Genomic DNA, 22,775 nt, shown 5'->3' with positions numbered 1-22,775 from the left:
TTATTTCTTGATATTCTTTCGACAGCGGCATATCCTATTCGCATTGTCGCTGTTTTGTCGAAAATTAAAAATTTTGGTCGAGCGAGCTGTTGAAATGCGATGTTGTACAACTTCACGTCACACACACACTACGAAGCCTGAGCATGTACAGACGAGTGTACACATACATAGACAGAACGAAATCACAAGCGACATAGGCCTGCCTTCGTCGTTCTGTAGTCTGTGCTAGACTGGGGTTCCATGACTAGGCTAGCGTTTGCAATCAAAAAATCATGAGTTTGTCCCATCTATGTGTTCTATGGTTAGTGATACTATGTCCGGGATAGTTTGCAGAATCTGTAGAATTTTTTGGTGGCTTCCACTTCCATGTGATTAAATTAGAAAAATCAAATTAATTTTAACTTTATATCAATTAACTTCATTTATTTAATGATAACTTTTTAACGGTAACTTTTTGCTTTTTCGCGGTAGCTTTTTGCCGTAAATTTTTGCCCTCTCGCCGTAAATAAGAGAGTGCAGGCAATTTAGCCGTTTTCACGCCAGGCAAAATGTGTCAAAAGCCAAATAGTAAATTGCCATTTAAGTGTTATAAGTTAATTGTATGAAGTAAGTTCTCAAAGCAAAATTATTATTTATGACTAATTATGCTTAAAATTGACTTATGCGTATTTATGATTAATGTAAATTATTATTCAAAATTAAATTAAATTACTTGGCTATGATTCTGACTTTTTTCCGGTGAAAGATTTAGCAGCCCTGCAACTGTTGGATAACTTGGCGCCACTGTGCATTGTCACGCCATCTGGTTGGCGCTAATTGAAACTACGTTTACGAGATTTGAAACCTGCCTTCTTTATTTTTGAATTGACCTTTTTTTTTGTTTTTGAATGGAAAAAGCCCACAAAGTATAATTAAGTGGCGTTTTGTTAAAGAGGCTTGATTTATGAAGCAGATTTGCCAGTTACATTCTATATTGTAATTCCAAAGAATTTTACGTATTTGTTTTCAATTCTAATTGGGATTGCCATTAATACATTTTTTTTGTTTGCTGAACCGGATTTCCATTGTTCAAGATTTTCAACCTGATGTGGGTTAATAAGACTTTCGCGTGTTCGCGAGCCCCAGACACAAGGAACAGCCTGACACAGCTGGAACTGGCTTTATAAAGATGTGACTTTCATTATGCATATACTTAATATTATTGTTATTAACAAAACCAATATGGTCCGAACCGGTTTTGTCATCTTTTGTGCAAGTGCAGAAACTCTTTTTGTTGTTGTTAATAAACATAATGTCGGAATTTTTTATTCAAGAATCTCTCTTTCTAGCTGTCATTCTCTGTTGTCTCTTAGGTCTAGTGCACACACAAATAAATTAAGTTTATACTTAAGAAAACTTATAAAACAAACACATAATTTGCCATTTGTTTGGAAAAAAAAATTAATTAATGTTCTCATTCATTCTAACACTCATATCACATACAGAAATCTCTCACGCATTTAAACATAAGACTTAGGCTTAAAATCTAAATGAAACTAAAGCTATACAATTTACGCCTGCGGTCCATAGTAATAACCCTGGGATACGGGCATCATGGGCATGGATGTCTGACGAAATTGACGACGCTGAACCTGGTAGGGTGGCTGAAGATCCCTCTGCAAGACGGTGGCAAAGTGCTGCTGCTTCAAGGCACTAATTGTGGCTATTTTGCGATGACGATTGGGACGACCCACAGCGGCTGCTGTGCCCAGGCGAAAGATGTCCAGATCATCATCACGTGGCAAGGGGCGATTCTTGTCCTCCTCAACGGGTGAGCCATCTGGACGCACACGTATCACAAGCGGGCCAGTCAAATAGGTTTTTGGTGGTTCACCCGTAAGTGCAGCCGCTTGGGGTAGTTCACTGCTGCTCATGGAGGGTGATGTTGGTGGTTTACTGTCTGGCTGAGCACCATAACCATATGCCATATCCATATCCATGGCATATTGGAATTTCTGCTCATTGCCAGTGCTGGCAAAGAGAGGATTCTGGGATGGCTGCTCTTGCTTCTGGCTGAGAATGATCAACGAAGAGGCTGGCGGAGTGGGCAATGGTTTCCGTGTCGTTATCAAAGTTGCACTCGGATGCTCTCGCATTATTGAAGACCAGACTGGCGGAAGAGATAAGAAAAATGTGTGAGTGTGTGTCTGTGTTATCACGTATTAACAGTTAAAATTTGGGTTAAAAGTTCATCACGTCTTGCGGAAGCTATGAGACTTTCGATTCCCACAGAAGACGGAGACAAAAGATAGTCTATCTGACTATCTTTGCGAGCATTTGCGTCATCAATCATCTTTACTTACTCAGCTCATTGGCATCGCGTTGATAGGGATCCAGTGACTCTAGCTGCGCATCGGAGAATGTCTGCAATTTCTCATAGCCATATCCCAGGAGATTATGTTTGCATTGATTCACTGGCACAGCGGCTCCGCCCACAGCTCCGGCCGTTGACTTGCAGTGCACGCTAACCAGTTGGGCAAATGTGGAATACAGGTAAGACATCTGCAATGCACAATAACAACAACAACAATAAGAAGAAGAAGAAAAACAGAAGATGATCATGATGATGATGTTGATGTGGAGCAGGTGAAGATTAGGTAATCACATACGATGCGTGTGTGCAGCAAATGAAATGTATTTCGAAAAGGTCTCTTCCATTGCTCCAGTTTTGAAAATTTTACGGTTCAGTGGCCAAATCAGAGTTAGATCACCTCAACCCCCTTTACCCTCCACACACACACAGACACACTTAACTCATTGTCTATTCTTTTAGCTTAGCCAAGCGAAAAGCTGTTTAGAATATTTTAGCCCGAGACTCAGACTGAGAGAGATTGAGCATCGCACCAGATGACACATCTTCATAGAGTGCTTTGGAGCTGACGTCAGTTTTAAGTGCTAATCGTATTTCCAGAAAAATAAAAAACCCCAAAAAACAAAGTAAATGAAAAGAAATCCGGGCAATTCCTCAGCTAAACAAAGAAAGTGATCAAATTAGAATCGAAGGTCCTAAAGTCTTTTTTTGTTTTGAAAATGGTTTTGGGTGTCTTCCACCTTTGCCACCTGCCACCTTGATCTGCTTCCAAAAAGCGCAATCAAAGAAAAACAAAAATAACAAAAAAAAAAGAGTTTCATTTGCATTCGGATTTTACAATTTTACGCTGTTTGCATAATGATATGCGGTGGGTGAACAGCAGCTCGAAGGGGGTGGAAGGGACAGGTTTAAAGGGGGGTTAGCTCATTTTACAAATTACCGTTAACGTTAACCCCACAAAACAACAACCTGTTGTCGGTCCGTTAGCTTATGTATATATATGTATATGTACAACTATTGACCACAAAACGTGCGCAAAATGCAAAATAATAAAATGCAATTGATACCTTTTGTTATGTCTCTTAAGTCATACCCTGTACGAAAAGAGTTGCAAATGATGGGGTATACTCGAATAGAGCAAAAATCTTGAGATAGGCTAGGGGTCTCTCTATTAGAGAGCTTTTTGGAAGATCTAGAATCTTGTTTTTACTATACATATCTATAAATTTTAGAAACTGAACCTTAACAACCAATTGAAAACCACAATTTCTAAAAAAACTGATAATTAAGCCGTATTAAGTGATGAGTCAGTTAGTTACTTCTTCAGAAATCTATACCAAATAGAAGACGACATTGAATCTCTTTACAACATTATTAAGCATTATGTATTAATATATATTAAGCATTGTTTTCTTTGTAGAACTTTAATTAGCAATTACATAAATAATCATTGCTTAGATTTTATAACAATCAATTCTATAAATAACAGAAAACTACAACTAATTTCAGTGTTTAAAAAAGTAACTCAAAAATATTAACAAAATATTACTAAAGTTAGAAAGTTGACTGGATAATTCGTTCTTAGTAAAACCGAAAAATTATATTTATAAGAACACCCCAGAAAATTGTTATCTAAGAAAATGTTACCCAAGGAAAATTGTTATCGAAATCAAAAATCATTTATATCAGTCGAAAATATTTTCGACGAATAGCTAGTGATGTATGGTGTCTAAAACATCGGGCTAATATCTCTATGCATCGATGTATGTTTGGTGTTTTTCTAAATTAATAAAGTTTGCTGTTTTCTAGTAATTAAAAGTTCTCATAATAGTATTTAAAATTAATCTTAAATGAATAAGGTATTAATAAAATAATGAAACCAGCTGATATCTTTTCTAATTGGTAGCCTTATCTTTCAAAAACTATTTGATAAAGTATTTATGGGTTTTACTTTCCAAAATAAAATTTCGTTTACCTGATTTGGCTTTACGAATTATAGCTTAAGTTAGGTTTGAAAGGGCTTTTTTTAAGACAGCTTCATTTAATTATATGATAAAATTTGATAAGTGGCAAATAGAACCGATGTTTAGGTGAAACATCGATACAACGCTGAACATCGACATTGATAAAAACATCGGTATACATCGAGAAACATCGCCAAGAGAACATCGATGTTTCTTTAGATCACTTATATATGCAACTTAACTTAAATTTTATAAAAATTTCTTTTATTACATTCATTTTTACTTTTTAAATAAATAAATTACATCATTAAAGGATTATGTATATTTTCTTAAATTTTGTTTTGTTTTTTTTTGTTTACTTTTAATATATGTGTGTAAATAAATTACTCATTTTAGGCGGCTAACAAAAATTTATATTTCTCTTTATATTTTATTCCTTATCTGATTTAAATAACTCTTTCAACATTTTTACGATCCAGACCCTGACACAATTAAATAATTAGCGAGAACTCACGAAAAAACAAAACATGAGACATGCAAATAATTTATGGCATATGAAAATTGCAAAATTAAAATAAAATAAAAAAAAAACAAAACGTAATAATAATAAAGTAACTAATGTAAATAATAATTCCAAGCGGGTGTTGTCAAAGTCATGAGTTTATACACTGGGCAAAACAAAAAGGGAGTAAGGAAATCATTAAATAAGGCAAATTCTTTACTTAATGAAACACTACTGAGTTTCTTAGACAAAAAGATCATCATAATGTAATCCTTAGTCTAATGCGATATCTATATATATGTATAAATATATATTATAGAGATAATGCATCTAATATTTCAGAGTTTTGTTATTAAAATTTAGTCTAAAATCCTATCTTAATCTTCTTCTAAAAAATTTTCATAATTTCTTTTAATTATTCCTTAAAAATTTATTATTTTTTGGCGACCCTTTTGGTTGATTATAAACCTTTTCATATTCATTATAATTTAAAAAGGTTTAAAAACAATTTGATATTTTTTGAACATTTTTTAAAGATAAACTTTAATAATAAATTTTTGCAATTTTTATTGAACTTTGCGTTAAGGCATTTAAAATGTTTTATGTAATATTAAATTAAGATTAATTAAAGATTCATTTATCATTTCAGAATAAAGAATTTGATATTTTTTAAACATTTTTTGAAAATAAACTTTAATAATAAATTTTTGCAATTTTTATTAAACTTTGCTTTAAGATATTTAACATTTTTTATGTAATATCAAATCAAGATTAATTTAAGATTGATTTATCATTTTAGAATTCTTTCTATCTAGAAATGGAATTGAATGAAATGATTTCCTTGAAAAACAATCAGGCATTAAAAAAACTTTAGAAAATATGACAAAAATTGCTAAAATGATAAACATTGTAAGTTATCTAATATAATCTCACTCCATTTCTTAGTAGTTACAAAAATCTTAGGCTTCCTATGCAACTGAAAGATCCCACATTATCCTCTATAAGAATATTGATGCAATTTCAGAACTTGTTTTTGCATTATGGAAATGATTTTTATGCTAACAAGTAGAATTTGTCTTGTCTTGTTGCTCAGTGTACCTGGTACCTGTCATAAGTTTATGTAGATTTTGAACATTGGGAACTCACAGGTAGTTAGTTATTTATTAGCCCTCCCCCCTCCAGTTCCATCAGGCCTTTGGGGGGGCCTCCAGCATCAGCATTGTTCAATGATAAATCTGACATGAATGGCAGGTAATGTATAAAATAAAAATTTATTATAAACTGAAAAACTAGATTTCTCTTTCTGACTAACTGGCGAAACTTGCCTTCATTTATTTATGTTTTGCTATTAAGAAGGTTGAGACAATATTCAATTAACATCGATTCTCATCTAGAAGTTGAGAATCAAATGGAATGCCCCATAAAACTGTCTGGTAGATGGGCTTCCCGATTCACCAAAAAATGATTGGGGCGGTACATGAAAGATGCGATACATAAATATCATAGGTGGATATGGTCAGAGGTTCAATAACCTGTTGATATGCTCTGGGGTTACATTATGAAACATAAAAATTGCTAACAAAAGAAATCAAGGCAAACGCAAAAACATTTCATTTCATAACTACGTAAAGATAAAAAAAACAACGGAGAGTAAAAAAAAATGCCGGGACCTGAACAAAATAAAGCAACAAGCTTAATACACATAATAATAATGACGACGATCCGCGATCCCGTTGTTGATCATGATGACGAAGCTGAGGGCCTCTTTTTTTTTTTTGTCTTTTAATTTTAAAATTTTGTTTTTTTACGTAAATTTATTTATTGAAGTTCGAACCGCAAACCGGCTAAACATGTTGCCACACAAAAACCAAAACATAAGGGGCAACCCAAAAAACAAAAATATATATATATAAAAAAATATCTTATATACATTAAATTGAATATCGAAAGCGCTGGAGAGAAACGGCAGCAACATTGCTAATAACAGGAAAGTAAAGTGTCTAAAAATAAACAAATACTTTTAAATATGTATGTACATAAGTACATTCTAATTAACAATTTAAATGAATTGCAATTTTCAATCGTCTACTAAAGAGCTTCCCGCATGGAAGTAACCAAAAAGGGGGCAAAAGTATTTACATAATTGAAAACTTCAATAGGATTGGCTAACAATAATTACTCTTTTCTCTAATAAGGAATCTCAAAATATGATTCTTTGAATTTCTGGCACTTAAAACTTTCTTGATGTCATAAAATTGGTTAATATTTTGAAAAACCTTTTACTACTTAGTCTTTGATAGTCTCACATCTTTGTGTTAGGTAAATAAAGAATTTTAAATTATTTAATTTAAATATTTGCAACTCCCCGATTCAATGGGTAGATTCAGTACGCTACTAATTATCAAAATTAATAAAATAATTTGTCTTCTATACCCACTAATAAACCAAAAGTCTAAGCTATCAACCCCCAACAAATTAATCATCTTTAAAAATATTTTTATGCCCATTGTACTGTTTGGATCTTCCACTTGGGGCATCTGTGCTGCTACGCACATCAGTAAATTGCAGGTGTGCGAAAATAGGCTTCTAAAACTTTTGTTAGATCTACCATACTTCACCAGAACATCTAGCCTCTACGAATCGACAGTTCTTAAAACTGTTAAACAATCAATAAATAACTGATTTAGGTGATTGAGCATCACCTCTCTTAAATAATCTCCCTGATTGTTTAAGGGCATATTAACATTCCTCATTGCAATCGTTGTTAGTTCTAGTACTAAGCCGCTAAATTGAAGTTAGCTTCCTTTAGTATCTGGATCCTAGAAATAAGATAGTCTAAGATAACATTAATGGTTTTCTTTACTTTTTCCTTTATAATAGCATGTCAATTATTTTTACAAGCCTTTAGTCGAACAGACATTTGAATGTCACAGATGAAAAGCCTATGCCTAAAAACACTGTTATCCTTACTTGAACTTTAATGAAACATTTATATTACTGGAAATAAAGTATACAATGAATGAATGAATAAAAATTCAAAGGTCTTATCATTATGATACAGACCCTAAGAAAGGATTGAACTATTCTTTAATCAAAAACAAGAATTTATACAAAGAAAATATACAATAAAACATTTTAAAATAAAGGCAGGACAACAAATATTACAAAACTCAACAAAATAAACATATCTGGTTAGATTACGACCTATTATACAATAAATATATTGTAAAAATGGGAATTAACAAGAAGTTGAAAGTTGCAATAGAAAAAAAAAACAATTTCAAAAATGGCCTTAAACAACTTTAAAAATTGGTCAAAAGAAGCTGATGAAAACTTTAAAAAAGTTCACCAAAAACATCTAAATGCTTAGAACATTTTTTAAAAACTTGTCGAATATATTAAGATCCTTCTTTATCCAAGATATGATCTGAGGATAAGATACTTTGAAAATTGTTTAAAAAATCATAGAATTATTCTTACAATTTTATATAGTTAGGATACCTCTTTATCTAAGTTACCTCTGGCTTATTAGAAATTTCTCTTTAGAGACAATTAAAGTAATCCCTTCTCAAAAAAGTCTCCAGCTTAGTCCGCTTATGGTTTACTTTTTTGTTGGTTAATAGAATTTGGCATTTAATTTGCGTAGCCTTTTTTTCCAGATTCTGAGTTAGAAATTAATTTCTCATTTGCGTTTTGTTTGGTTTGGTTGATGTGGGTGCCGGATATAGAGTCTCTCCAGTTGGAGATCGCATTACAATTCTTTTTTTTGTGTTGTTACTTTTTTTTTTGTAGAATTCTATTCAGTAAATAATAGAATGAGCAAAAAAAAAAAAAGAACAACAACAACAATCAGAAAACAATAAACAGCGGGAAGCTATACAAAATTTTTAAGGCGCAGTTCGCGTGCGGGTAAAATTGATGCGCTCTATCAAAAAGCTATATACATATATATGTATATAAGTCTAATGACTTGGCAAATTGAATGAGTTTGGCATATCATATATTAATAAACATTTTAGACATTAATTAATAAGAAACATTATTTTGCTGTTGTTATTGTTGTTGTTTTAGTTGTATTTAGCTGGAGTTCATTAACTGCCTAGCGGACCGAAAAAATGGCCTGGAGCCCGAGCTGACTTTGTGTAATTGTCACGCTTTGTTGCACAATATTGTAATGTTTTTTTCTCTCATTTTTTTTGTTTAAAAGTGAAAAGTTTTTCTTTTTTTTGTTTTTTACGAGAGGGATGTTGAATGGGGAGTGTTTGGGGTGTAGCGGAGGGGATTGAGCAATTTACAGGTATGGCAAATGTGAATTGAAACTGTTGTTTTTCATAAATGTACAAAAATGTTAATGTTAATCTCTTTGGTTAAGCTCTAATGGTTTAGTTGTCATCCATACTCTTAGTTTAGAGTGGGTACTTTAGCTTTGTTTGAAAGTTGGTTGTATATAAAGAAATGTCCATCTATCTAGAGAGCAATCTAATAAAAAATGGGGTTTCCCCGAAACTGTAGAAAATTGTAATACTTTTGCACAAAACTTTGTTTTGTATTACATCTTCGTTTTTGAGCTGAAGTCTTTTGCTGCCATAGCCATGTAATAAGCTAGCTTTTAATTTTATATTACTAAGTTAGCTCTTAAATAAATAAATCACACTTCGTTTTTGCTTGTTTTACTTCTTTTGCTGCTTGAAACTGCAAGAAAATTACATTTGAAGCTGCAAAATTGCACAGATTTATTTAAAAATAGCCAATTCTCTGAATCACACAACTTATTATGCCATAGATTCAGAGAATAGAGAATGGGGATTCCCTGAAACTGCAGAAAATTTATATACAAAATCTGATGTAATAAACTTGGTTAAAGAAAAAAGCTTATTGTAACGAATTTTAAGCCAATTTCCTTTAAAAAACTCATACGTTTTATTAATTTCACATAGCAAATCGATAAATATAACAAAGAATTTAGTGAGTCCCCCTAAATATCGAGGTCTTATTGCTTAGACTAGTGGCCTAAGAAGATTTTTAAGTAGATTTTGGCTACAGAAATGGCAGAAAGATTGCATCTTATAGACATTTATTAAAGAGTTTCATCTAAGCTTGTCATCAAAATTATGGCCAAGTGTGTGTTTAGTTAATCTTCCTAGGACCTAGGTCCTTAACTTCAAAGGACATAGCTTCAACTCCATCTTCTAAGTAGTTTAATCAATTACAATAATAAATGAGAATCCCATTTTCTAGCAAAAAATTTAGTAAAATGGTTGTTAATATAAATAAAGGCGTAATCAAAAAAGTGCATAAAATTTTATACATTTCAATATAATTTGAGATGGAATCTCTTTACATTTTTGTTATTAATAAATCATTTAGTTCTATTCATTTAAGGATGGAGTTAAATTTTCTTTTCTTTTTCGGAATTCCATTTAAAATGCATTATAAAAAATTATTTCTAAAAGAGTCGAAGGCCTTGTAGCTAGTACTCTTTGTTTTTGTTTAGGTCTAGTATTTAATACTTTATCTAAAGTTGTAAATAATCTCTTTATTTGAATCCTACGTCATTGAATCTGCGTAGATTAGGTAATTACTTAGTTACATTATTTAATTACCAAAACTTTAAATGAAGAGTATATATTTTTGGGTAGTTAACAAAAAATTTCTTTCTTTCATAACTAATGCCTCGTAAAATAAAAATTTATAAAGCTCAAGATGTACATTTACTAAAATGTGTACCAAATTTAATGAAAGTCATTTAAAGTAAGTTAATAACTCGAGATTTCAGAAAGCAGATCAATAAAGTTTAAAAATGTAATCGAATTTTGTACATTTTTTTTAACTAGAGTTAACCAAAGTTAAATGGCCATAAAAATATTACTTTATTACTTATTTAATTTAATAAAATTTGGTAAATATAACCATTTATATGCAAAATAATATAAATTAAGTTAATAAATTAAAATTTTGTATACACTTACTTATTTAGAAAGCATTTTACTTAAAATGATTTGCTTTATAAAGTATCAAACTTGATTTTTAAAAGTTTTCAAAATCTAAACATTATATTTGCATAAGTAAAAGTAGAGATGAAGAGTCAGGATAAAGAGTAAAAATACTAATTAATAAAGAGTCACGATAAAGAAGGAAAATACTCATTAATAAATCTAAATATTTAACAATTTGATTCATTTATCAATTGACTAGAAATTTATGCAATATGAAAATACTTCGGTAGATTAATTGTTTAGAGTATTGGCAATTAAATTTGCTATTTGCTATGTAAATATGTAATTGCTCAAATGATTAATTGAAAGTTACTGCCTAGTCTAAGATTGTCTGACGAACAGTTTGGTTTACCTTCAATTTATGAAACTCGTATAATTTAAATAAGTGTTTTCTATTTATAGATAAGTTTTCTTTGTTTAATACTTTCTCTGGCATTTCTTAAGCTTCTGATCATGATGGTCAATTTGTTGATACTTTGACTCTTATCTGCATATATACAAGTTTAAAAGTCTAAATGCATATGACTATATATTTATATATATATTCATGTCAAGGATGACTAAACTAAATGTTGGGCCAGACGTTCTTCAATAACTTAACTATCTATGAAAAGTGGCTTCAAGTATTTATTGTCTTTATTGTCTTGCACCTTTTTTTTTTTTTTTTTGGTTGTAAAGGGGGGCAAAAACAGCAGCTGAACCGCTTCTGCTGTCGGTACAGTTATGCAAATTAAGTTAAAATACCGCTCACTGACTTTGAAGATGCCAAAAACCAAACCAAAAACCGATCGAATCGTATCTTGTTATCCATTCATATTCAATATCAATTTGTTGTTGTTTAAGTTTATATTTTGCCTTTTTGTTTTTGGTTGTGTATGTGTGTGGAAACACAGATGACATCCGAACATCGCGACATAACACAAAACACACGCGCTGATTGTTAAAAACAAAAGAAAGACTTTAAAAAAAAGCCGTTAAATATGCATTATAAATATTAAATTGAAGTTCGTTTTTTTTGGTTGTTATCATAATATCAATAACGAAATAACTTTATGTATATCTACAAGTTATTCAAGTGCAAAAATATTGTGCTAGTTTTAGACAGATGGCCAATGCCAAGGACACTTCAAAGTCATAATTGGAGCATACCGGGCGTATACTTAATGCAGTGTTCATTGCAATCGTTTGGAATGAAATAAATGTTCAATTTATGAAACTCAATTCAGTGCAATGAGGTTAATTGCTTTGTTTTCATAACTTATCATTTGATTTTGTAAATTGATTCATCAAATTTGTTAAATTTTTGTTGGTCTTTCTTATAAATATCTCAAGTTATTTAGTTTTCTCTTTCTTTTTGACCACAAAAATTCGTGGAACAGATGGCAGAAGATTTGTTTGTTGGTTTTTGCTTGTTTTGACAACTTCCAAGAAGAGAATTCATTACTTTTCCTTAGAAATCTAAGGAAATTAAGAAATTCTTGAACTTAAGCAGTTTAAATTAATTGTTTATTTCAGTTAATTTTTGCTAATAGCTTGAGAATTTCTACTTTTTAATCTAAAACGTTATTAGCAATATCTAAAAATACCAATTGATTGCACTTTTTGAACATGTTATCTTTTTTTTTCGGCCTAGTTTATGAAAAATATATATAGAATGGCACAAACAGTTCTACGATTGCATCATTTTATAAAGTTTTGCAACTTACTTAATCAAAATGCCTAATAAAACAATTGCCAGAACAGTTTGCCAATAGTTTAATTGCCAATAGTTTAACGGAAATTCTTAGTACTCACAAAAGGTTGAAAATATTTATAAAATTATAAAAATGTTGACCCAAAAAAGGCGATTTATTACCCCCAAAGTATCGTATTCCATCCATATTCAAGTGGGTGATCCCCAGAAGTCGATTTTAAAGAGAAATATAATTTCCTAAATACAAAGTTTTTCATTCGAAACTATTGTAAATTGTTAAATAACAAATGATAACTTGTATTTTCATAAAAATATAATTTTCATGAACCAATTAAAGTGAAATCCACAAAATTTCTTAACTCTTTACATGGGAAATCCCAATAATTTCTAACAAAACTTTCAAATGATCAAATAAATTTCTCCATTTATCACTTAAGGTAAGTTTTTTGACCTAAACCAAAGACTTATCTGTTCTTATCAGGTGCAAAAAGTGAGCCAACAAATATATTTGCCTTTTGTTGAGTCGATTTCCTTAAATGCATTTTGCTTACCTTTTCATTGCGTGTTAAAAACTCCCAAATGGGTATGGCTGATGACGAGCTCATTTGCATGGCGAATGCAGCGATCAGGCAGCTGGCCAAGATTACTTTCGCCGCAGTCGTCATTTTTGTGGCTTATTGGAATTGAAACTTAAAGTACGCAAAGAGATTTTATTGTCTTTTTCTATGTTAACCGCGTGATCCGCTTAGCCCTGGGTCCAATTGTGTAAGATTTTTTGGACTTTCTTTTTTTTTCTTTTTGTTAACTGAGTTAATTAAACTGCGTTTTGGTAGCCCATTTGAAGCAAATTAACACAGAAAAACTTTCTATTGTTCGAACTGTGGTCTTTGTTTTTGTTTTTTTTTTTGCACTTAATTGAATTAACAGAAAACAACTAGCGTGGCTAATTTGAAATATATATATATGTATGTATATGTTTTTTGTGTGCTTTTGTTTATTAAATGTTTGTTTTTTGTGTTTTTTTTTTGGTGTTAAAACGCAAAAAGCTTGTTTCACGCCCACAGTGACGATGGCAGGAGGATTGGGTGGGTGAGGCGGCGAGGGGTTTCAAGCGGGGATCACGTACACGTTGAGTAAAAATTCCTTAACACACACACACATATACACGCACATATGTCCAAACTAAATAACATCTACACACATACACAACCGGCAATGACGGTGTCTGCGACTCTTCTTCAAACGAACTTCGCCCGGGCACTCGTATTTAAGCTCTGAGCTAGGCCTGAGAGAGCAAGCTTAAAGCAAAGCCCCAACAAAAGAGAGAGAGAGCTGCCCATTGAGAGAGGCCTGAAGATGGAAGAGCATACAAGTAATCTTACTCTCTCTATCTCTCTCTCAAACTTGTTCTTCGCCTGCACTTTAAATAGAAATTGCAAAAAAAAAAAACATTTTATAAGCTACTATTATTATTTGTGTTTTGTTTTTTTTTTGTGCAAATTTTCAAAGTCAAGTTTGCCTGCTGTCACCGACGTTAACCGTCGTCGTCGTCGTGGAGTCTGCTGCCAGCAGAGTTTTGTAATTTATAATTATTTATGGCTTTTTAATTACTTTATATGCACAATTTTGCGATCAATAAAGAATAAAAAAAACCTAACAACAAAAAATGTTAACAACAAAACGCTAATTAAACAAAATAAATACATCAAAAAAGTTTTGCTAGATCTATGACAGTTGGGAAGACTTTTTAGATACCCTAAATACTAAGATAATATAGAACTCACTCGAACATACTCAGAAGTACGCGATCGATCGATCTATAGTAGATATTTTAGCCCTATAAACAAAGTATTTAAAAATCCTGAAAAATGGGAGAAGATGAGATTTTCTAGATGATCTACACTTGAGAGAGAGTAAAAATTGTTGTGGATGTTATATTGCTTAAAAATGCATTCAACTGACTTTGTGTATTTTTTAAACAGTATTCGAATATTCCATTTGAGTAATATTGACGACTACTTTAAAGAAAGTGATATAAGCTGTTTCAAATAAATCTTTAAAATAGATAAGGCATTCTCATTTGATAAAACTTAACCCAGTTATCCTTTAGAATACTCTTCTTAAAATCAAGAGCCTATGCTTATATTATTCTTTTTAATCGAAATATGTTGAATTAGATACTCTGGCGGATCTAAGGCTGTGAAGTGGAGAAAATTTACACCCTAAAGTATGCAATCAACATTTTAAGAAAACTCCAAAGTAAGAGAATTTTTTAAAATCGCTTTGGAATATTAATGAAAATTTCAATGGAATATTGTTTATATATAATTTTTTAGTTACAAAGCATGCAAAAAGTTATAAATTTTATTGAACACAATGAATAATTTTCCAGTCTCTTACATATTCAAGTTCTTCAATTCAGTCTATGATCAAAACATACAAAATTAGGTACTTTGGATAGGATTTAAGTTGTGAAAATAGGGAAAAGAAGTAGCTTTTTGAAATATTTAAAGAAGCTATTCAAAATCGTGGGAATAAAGAATAAAATACATTTAAAGTAAATATTGTTAATCGACAATTACGAAAACTTATAAATTTGTTACAAAACATAAATAATTTGGCAGCTTTGAAGGCCAAACTTTCTAAATTGTTCATGCCTAGTTCCACCTATGAATATGAAAGATAATTTTTAATTTCATTTTGTTTGTTTTATTCTTTCAAATATTTATCAATCATTCAAATTAATGAGACAATATTGTAATATTATAATATCTTTTATTAATTAATGAGATAATATTCATTTTATATATAGAATGCAAGGGCTCAGTAATTTGATTATTTGTTTCAAACATATTCGGATTTTTTAAAGATAACTTTGATCACAATTGCCACATAAGAACATCGTAATACACACAAGTGATAAAAAAAAAGTTTAAAAAAATTATTAATTTATCTTTCATTAAATATGTATGTATCTTGGTATGCATGTACATAAAAAAAACCTTTTAAAAACAATACATCTACATAGTTTTTAACAATTTATCCATTTTTTGTCTACATATATAAGAAAAACCCTTTGTATAAAATACCTATGGGATTTTAGCTTCTAAGCTTGAAATTAATAGACTAAATTATTAAATAAGATCAAAGTCATATAATTATAGCCTTTAAGGTTTAACTTTCAAAGCAATTTGTCTACGCTTTTGAAGCAGATCGGGAAAATTCATCATAAATAGCTAATTCTAAAGAAAATCCTGCCCCTTGTCTTTTCATCACTGCTGCTAACGTTATATGAAAACTTAACAAACCTGTTATGAGTCATAATTACAGGGTATGAGAGTTCTATAAAAATGATTTCGGCGCCAAGTGTCAGCTCCTGTTTTTTTTTGTTATTGTTTGTTTTGTTTTGTGAAATTTATATGATTTGGTACGGGAGAAATTTGTGTCGCAAAATTAAGATCAGACAACAGATAAGCAACAAAAATGAAAACCAGTTCATATTAGTGGAATGCGATCATATTTTAAGGCTGGAATTTCCTAAGCTTTTAAAATGATATTATCAAACAAAAAAACAAAAAAAAAAAAAATTACATTTATGTATATATAATTTGATTGAGTCATTAAGTGAACGCATTACTCTGAAGAAATGCCTTCAGAATGTTAATGGAGTAATTTTTTTTTTGTTTTTTGCTTGGGTTGTTGACCGATTTTTTTTCTGCTTTGAAGACAAGGAAAACCGTTAAGAAGTGTTAACTTAAGAAGCTGCAATTTCTTTATTCTTTATTTGGTTTTTTTTTTTGGGTTTATTTGCTTTGTGTCTTTTTCCGGACTTGAAGATGTAGAATCTGTGGTTATTTATTTTCAGGAGACATTTGTGGTATATAAAATCACATTTACACTGTCCTACAAATGATTGTATTTCATAAAGTTGCGATCGAAACGACTGCGACTACCATATAGATCTCGATCATTGCTATTCAACATTATAAAGTCACCATTCTGCTCATTGTTAGTACCAAAAATGGGTATATAGCTATTAAGATTGAGATCTTCCTTCAAACGTTGATCGGGCCGGCGTCCCAATTGAATGACCTTGGCATAGAGATCCATATCGGATTGTAGAGCACGATCAAAGTCCTTCCAGTGAACGAATTTCACTTGCTCACTGGGTATGGCATTCTTATCGAGCAGCTCAATCAAAGTATTCGAATTGACAGGTTGCACCACATTCAGTTCCCTTTCCAAGGCTTTGATTTGATCCGATGTGGGATAGCGACGTTTTACAGGCTCTATATCCAAATCCCATAGCCAGGCCATCAGAGGAGTCACAGAAGAAGACTGCAAGGATTTCAAATGTATTTAAAAGAAAGGACTTAGTTGGTTGAACTCACCTGCTGCCCTCCAATAAAGCTGCTACGTCCTATACGTGGTATATTTTTCATAACAAAATTCTCGCTACGTTTGCCCAAACGTGGAACATTTTTGGTTATTTTCAAAAAGAATCCTGGACTATCATCAGCAAGGACTAGATTCAGTACAAGCCCAACAAAAGCCAAAATAGTTAACAGTCTCATGATCAAACTTTTTCTGTTGCCAAAAGTTAAATTGGTAAAGACTTTTATAGGAAATGTTTACCCCTATATCTGAATACAAGAAATAGGAAAAATGCGGGAAGCATTAAACAAAATAATGCAAATCAATATCGATCGAATTTGACTCTTAGATGATAAGTACAAGAGTGACCTAAATACATATATTACAAATGGAAAAACTTACAAAAAAAGTTTCTGGAGTAACTTAAATGGAATATAAACTTAGTTAAAAAGACTTGTATATCTTAATATTAATAACGAAATACAAATTCTTGGCTTTATTTTAGCAGATCTCAATTGAAATCGTTTAACTTTTTATACATGTATCTTAATATTAACAATGAAATACAAATTCTTGGCTTTATTTTAGCAGATCTCAATTGAAATCGTTTAACTTTTATATTTAGTAGATAAAAACAAATGTTAAATTATATATAAATAAAACAAAATTTTAAGGAAATTAAAATTGGGCTTAAACTAGATTAAATAAGCGAACTCTGTGCCCATTGGGCCACCTCAGTGGGTAAGGCCTGATAGCGTTGGACAGCCTGTTGTATTTGGCCATATGTTAGGGCCATTTTGTGCATTTCAAATTCTTTCTGGATCTTGCCCAGGCCGCTATTACTGGACAGAGGCATTATTAGTTCGCTTATGCGTAAATGCTCAAAGGCTTTAAGTACTACGGAACGTTCGACACCCTGCATGGTGGACGAAACTTTGGCAAATTTGGAGAATCTTGCGAATATAATCTCAAAATTAAATGGATCACGATCATAGATCTCTGAATGATGTTTAATGGCTATAATCATGCATATTTCCAGTACTGAGAGTCCGCAGAGTAATTCAATCTTGTCATCGGATTCATATTGCTGGGCCAGCGATGACATCTGCTCCAGAGTGATGAGAGGAGCACTTGGCTTCACTCTGGACACCAGACGTAGAATGAAATTTTTGAGAAATGCTTCACTTATATCAAAATCGTAAAGCATTTGCAGAGTTTTTTGGGCTGCTGGCATTTTGATTAGCTTGTCATGATGCTTATTCCAATTATCCACAAATCTCTTATCGAACTCATAGGCAGCGCCACGGAAGTGATTCCTTTGGAAGGTGAAAGCATCCGATTTGAGCAATTCCAAACGATCAATGCGATTGGCTGTTGATTTCAATGCCTTGTCACTGGGTATGGACAATAGTTCTTGGCATAGCTTGACATAGTCTTCGAATTTGTCCGCATTGGGAAAGAGAAACACTTGTCTATGGGAGAATCTCGACTTGACACGCTTTTCCAGCAATTCAATCACATCCAGGCGGCAGGTGACGCCCAGCACACAAATGGGAGCCTGAGCCGATTGGGATACATCGAAGAGATTGTAGAGAAGCGTCTGATTGTGATGTGTGCAAAACAAATCGAATTCCTCCAGTATGAAGACGACACTTTTTGATTTCTTATTGCCAGCCTTGAGGCACTGCAGCAGAAATGCAAGATTTTCGGCAAAGGAGCCAAATACCTTGCCATCGGCGGCATTTTCCAGACGCATCTGCACTGTGATAGATTTAAGAGCTATGCGATCATCAGTATGAAGATTTCCATCCAGATGCACGATTAGTGTATTCTCCACGAAAGATTTGTTGTCCAATAGATCCGCCAGCACCGCATTGATGAGCTAGTGAAATGGAAACCTTGATTAATCATTGACAAACTTCATATAAAGGAATCCCTGGCTTCCCACCGTGGTTTTTCCCGCATTACGAGGTCCTATCAATAGCAGCGAATTGGATTCGCCTTCACCTGTGCGCTGGAGCAACTCCCGGACATTGGAACGCTCTGCCTCATAGCCTCGTATGGTTGTGTAGTTCCTCTGAAGGCGCTCCTTAAGAAATCTGCGGGCTTTGGATAGCTCCTGCGCCTGATCCACAGTTGGCATCTTTTTGTTTGTTCTAAGTCACCACTGGCAGCCGAATCAACAAATTGGACAATGAAACAATCAAAGAATCACTTAAAACATTTCAATTATTTACTACAACAAATAAAAGTAAACAAGCCGCCGCTGTCCAGACGTGCCGCCGACCAAAATACGCGCGAACTCATTTTGAAGAGCGAAACCTCGTTTTAATGCGTGGCAAAGAGCATAACTATCTCGATTTAATGAGTGAAACTCTTATGAAAATGAGTAACAGCTTGCTCAGTTTGAGTGGCTCCCTTTGCAGCTCAGTGGCGCTGTGTGGAAGAAAGGAGTAACTGCATGCTCAGTTTTAGTGGCGCCCCTTACTGCTCAGTGGCGCCTTCTGGAAAAAAGTTACTAAAATTCGAATTTTAAAAGTTATCAGTGAGGTAAAAACGTTACTAAAATTCAAATTTTAAAAGTTATCATTTTAAAAAAATGTTATCTCTTAATGTTTGAGAAATGTTAAATATCTTTAAAATCTTTTTGGATCTTAAATGTAGTTAGAATATATTTTATTCAGTATGAATTTTGGGGACTTGGAATTAGCTTTAAAATTAGATTCAAGCTGTGAAGCATTCTGGAATTCTGGCAGTTACTTTAGCCAGCATACTGGCTTTTCCTTTATAGAGTAATTCTCGCATGCGCCGAGTTACTAAATGGTTATTTAGATTTTTTTTTTTTAATGATTAAAAATCAAAAGTTTGATATGAACTCATTAACACTGGCAATGAAGCATTAACTGATTTTTGGTGGTGGCAGTTTTTCTGTTGGATTACTCAATTTAGTCTACTTTGAATTTTGGCAGAATAATGACAGTTTTACCAATATTTTTAGGCTTTTTTTGCCTGTCAATGGCACCTCTGCGGGTAAGAATTTAAACATAAGTATTATGATTTTAATTGTCTTTAGTTCGAAAACCCCATATTTAGATTCATTCGGCATTTAATTTTGATAATGTACGATGTATTCCACTAGAGAAAACTATATTGGATTTTGATTATTGTTATATAAAATCCTTTAATCGCACATACAAATATCTGTCAGTTAAGACAACAAAACCTACGGCTAGCATAACAACTGCAACGGTGAGTAAATAAAGTTAAAGTATAATATTTTATCCATTACTAATGTTCATTTGTCTCAATTACAGGTCACATTAAGTATATTAAGGCGTGAAAATCGTAGTGTCCTATACAACTTTCATGTCAAATTCGATGGCTGTAAATATATGAGAGATCGTGATAATGCCATTGTCAATTGGATGTTTGGTAGTGTCAGTGCCTACACAAATATGAATCACACTTGCCCCTACAATGTAAGTAATTACAAAATTACTTTACAATTCTTACTTATTTTTTTCTTTTTTTTAGGACAATATATTTTTGGAAAAACTACCAGTCCATCATGTAGGGCAATGGATGAGATTGGTTTTACCAGAAGGACGTTACTATTTCAATAGTTCTTGGGTATTGAATGGTAGACTATCTAATCTATTTTTAATTTATTTTAGCATTGCTTAGCAAAGATTGCCAAGAAATATAAGTATATGTCTACATAAACTTGGTAGGCAGTTGGTAAACTGTTTACACTCACAACAACACAAAACAATTTTAATTTTATTTAAATATATACCTACATACATATATATATATATATCGAAAATGCCATACGATTGCGTTACCACAGATGAGGTGAATTATCAAAGGTATAAATCGGATCGTGCTGAAAAGACCCATAATCATTGGGTTAGAACATTATCCTGGTATCCAAAGGAACAGGCCAGCAACTATATACGCATCGATCAGATTCATCATGAAAGTCGTCGGCAATATGGTGATAAACACTTTGCCAAATATGCGGCACAACGTCGTCTCAATCAGCGTTTCCGCCACAGTATTGTGGACGAAAGAATTAGGGAAACCCTTTACGAACCCCTTGACCAAGAGCGTTTCGATGACTACAAGTGGCCAGCTACAACTAATGGTGTCTACGGCAGTGTCAAGCCAACAAAATTACATTTTTGCTAAACGAAGAAATTTCTAATTTTTATAAATGTATCTTCCTAACATCTTACATCTAACGTTGAGTGCAAAAATAAAAGAATTCCACCTGCCACCATCATTTGGTCAAGTGTTTTTTGGGCCTTAAAACAGATCAGCTGTCACAAGAGTCATGAAACGAAAACTATCTGGGCCATCGATGAGATAGAAACAGAGACAGAGAGGGAGACAGAGAGACAGGCAGGTGTGGAGAACACTTTTCCTTGGGAGCTTAGCTTCTTCCTCAATAATAATTATAAAGATCATCGTCGTCGTAGTCGTCGTCGTCGTCGTCTGCTGCTGACAATGCAACTCTCAATGGGCCAACAACACTTCATTACGAGAGATTTTGCCCATGACCATGCGCATAATTAACAAGGTGAGATAGAGAAGGAGCAACAGAGACGAGAGACAGATCAAAACCGGTTTATTATGTCTATGACACAACCTGGTCCTTTACATTCGAGTGTTTACTGTGGCGCCGTCGTTTCGGTTCTAAGTACGTGTAACTAGTTGCAAAAGTTCGCACAGGTAATTAACTCTGCATGCTCCTCCTTCTTCTCCTCCTCCTCCTGTTTCTTCTCCACCAAAAGTCACACTGGCTTAAAAAGATGACTTGGCATTTGTTTAATGAAATATTCCGTGTGTAAATGTGTATGTGTGTGTGTGTGCTATAGTTCTATAGGAAATCGTATTGCATAAACATTTTAGATGACTCCAGATGGTTAGATGACAAACTTTTCAGTTCATTATTGGTCATGATGTGTGATGATCAATGTCAGTAATAGATTCACATCATAATCAGTTAATGAGACAAGTGAATCAGGGCTGGATTTACCTAAATTAGGGCATACTCTCACATGAAATTCTAAGGAAAGGAAAGGCAATTTGGTATCAACTAGGCTGAAATGAAATTGAAATTGCAGAACAACGAGGATCCGGGTTCGAATCCCAGGCTAGTGTATGTAGTTTTCGTCTAAGCCGAAGGCCTTAGTTTGCAGTGCTTGTAAAATATAGTTAAGTTGATAGTTTGCAACTATATCCTACACTTTAATAAAATTAATAAAAAATTGAAATTGCAATTTTTTGCCTCTCAACTATAAAAGATAGATTAAGGAAGATAATCCTAAAGCGTTATTTGATCATTGACTTATAGCATTGTTACATATATTTATCTAAAAAGAACCTAAAATTAACTTTAAATTGTGTTGACTGTAGTAAAATGTGACTCTTAAGATCAGCCAAGTTGAACATAAAACATTGATAATAAAAAAAAATATTATAATTTTTAGAAGGAATGGTAAATTTTTAATAAATTACCGATATTTATTAACACAGTGACAAGTATTATTGTTATGATTTTAATAAAGTTCTTAAGTTTTGTTCTCTATTAAGTAAACGATTTCCACAAGGCTAAATTATTTAAACTCTCATTCAACTAATAATACTTTTCGAGTTTTCTTAGAACTTTCATGGCAGATGAAGCTGTAAGAAATGTAAGTCTTATCCTAGAGATATTAGATAGTAGCTCATTTAGAAACCCTTCTCTTAGTTATTTCATTACCAAATTAAAAAAACTTTAAAAATTTTTCAACAACTATTAGTTTTTGTTATTTCAAAGATTTGAATTAAAAACTCACGAGGATTCCAGGCATTACGTCATTGCCTTTGTAAGATCCTTTTGAATATAACA

General features: G+C 32.5%; 4 protein-coding genes across 4 annotated transcripts; 1 reads left to right on the top strand and 3 right to left on the bottom strand.

The window, feature by feature from the left end:
• Nucleotides 1–1,266: 1,266 nt before the first annotated feature.
• LOC6640539 (rhythmically expressed gene 5 protein) lies at nt 1,267–13,731 on the bottom strand. The gene is made up of 3 exons (XM_002062918.4): nt 13,057–13,731; nt 2,343–2,541; nt 1,267–2,149 (listed from the first exon to the last, which is right to left on the bottom strand). Exons 1-3 carry the CDS (start codon nt 13,168–13,170, stop codon nt 1,551–1,553), a joined length of 912 nt encoding a protein of 303 aa, XP_002062954.1. The 5' UTR covers nt 13,171–13,731; the 3' UTR covers nt 1,267–1,550.
• Nucleotides 13,732–16,310: 2,579 nt separating this feature from the next.
• On the bottom strand, nt 16,311–17,224 carry LOC6639995. Its single transcript, XM_002062919.2, has 2 exons — nt 16,897–17,224; nt 16,311–16,843 (listed from the first exon to the last, which is right to left on the bottom strand). Exons 1-2 carry the CDS (start codon nt 17,077–17,079, stop codon nt 16,409–16,411), a joined length of 618 nt encoding a protein of 205 aa, XP_002062955.1. The 5' UTR covers nt 17,080–17,224; the 3' UTR covers nt 16,311–16,408.
• A 228-nt stretch (nt 17,225–17,452) lies between these two features.
• Nucleotides 17,453–19,186, bottom strand: LOC6639996 (origin recognition complex subunit 4). The gene is made up of 2 exons (XM_002062920.4): nt 18,828–19,186; nt 17,453–18,761 (listed from the first exon to the last, which is right to left on the bottom strand). Exons 1-2 carry the CDS (start codon nt 19,020–19,022, stop codon nt 17,580–17,582), a joined length of 1,377 nt encoding a protein of 458 aa, XP_002062956.1. The 5' UTR covers nt 19,023–19,186; the 3' UTR covers nt 17,453–17,579.
• A 1,403-nt stretch (nt 19,187–20,589) lies between these two features.
• LOC6640575 lies at nt 20,590–21,164 on the top strand. Its single transcript, XM_002062922.3, has one exon. The coding sequence runs from the start codon at nt 20,705–20,707 to the stop codon at nt 21,068–21,070; it is 366 nt and encodes a 121-aa protein (XP_002062958.1). The 5' UTR covers nt 20,590–20,704; the 3' UTR covers nt 21,071–21,164.
• The last annotated feature ends 1,611 nt before the right edge of the window (nt 21,165–22,775 follow it).

The sequence above is a fragment of the Drosophila willistoni genome, assembly GCF_018902025.1.
Source record: "Drosophila willistoni isolate 14030-0811.24 chromosome 2L unlocalized genomic scaffold, UCI_dwil_1.1 Seg196, whole genome shotgun sequence".
NCBI classification, from domain to species: domain Eukaryota; kingdom Metazoa; phylum Arthropoda; class Insecta; order Diptera; family Drosophilidae; genus Drosophila; species Drosophila willistoni.
This window is presented reverse-complemented; position numbering and strand designations above follow the sequence as displayed.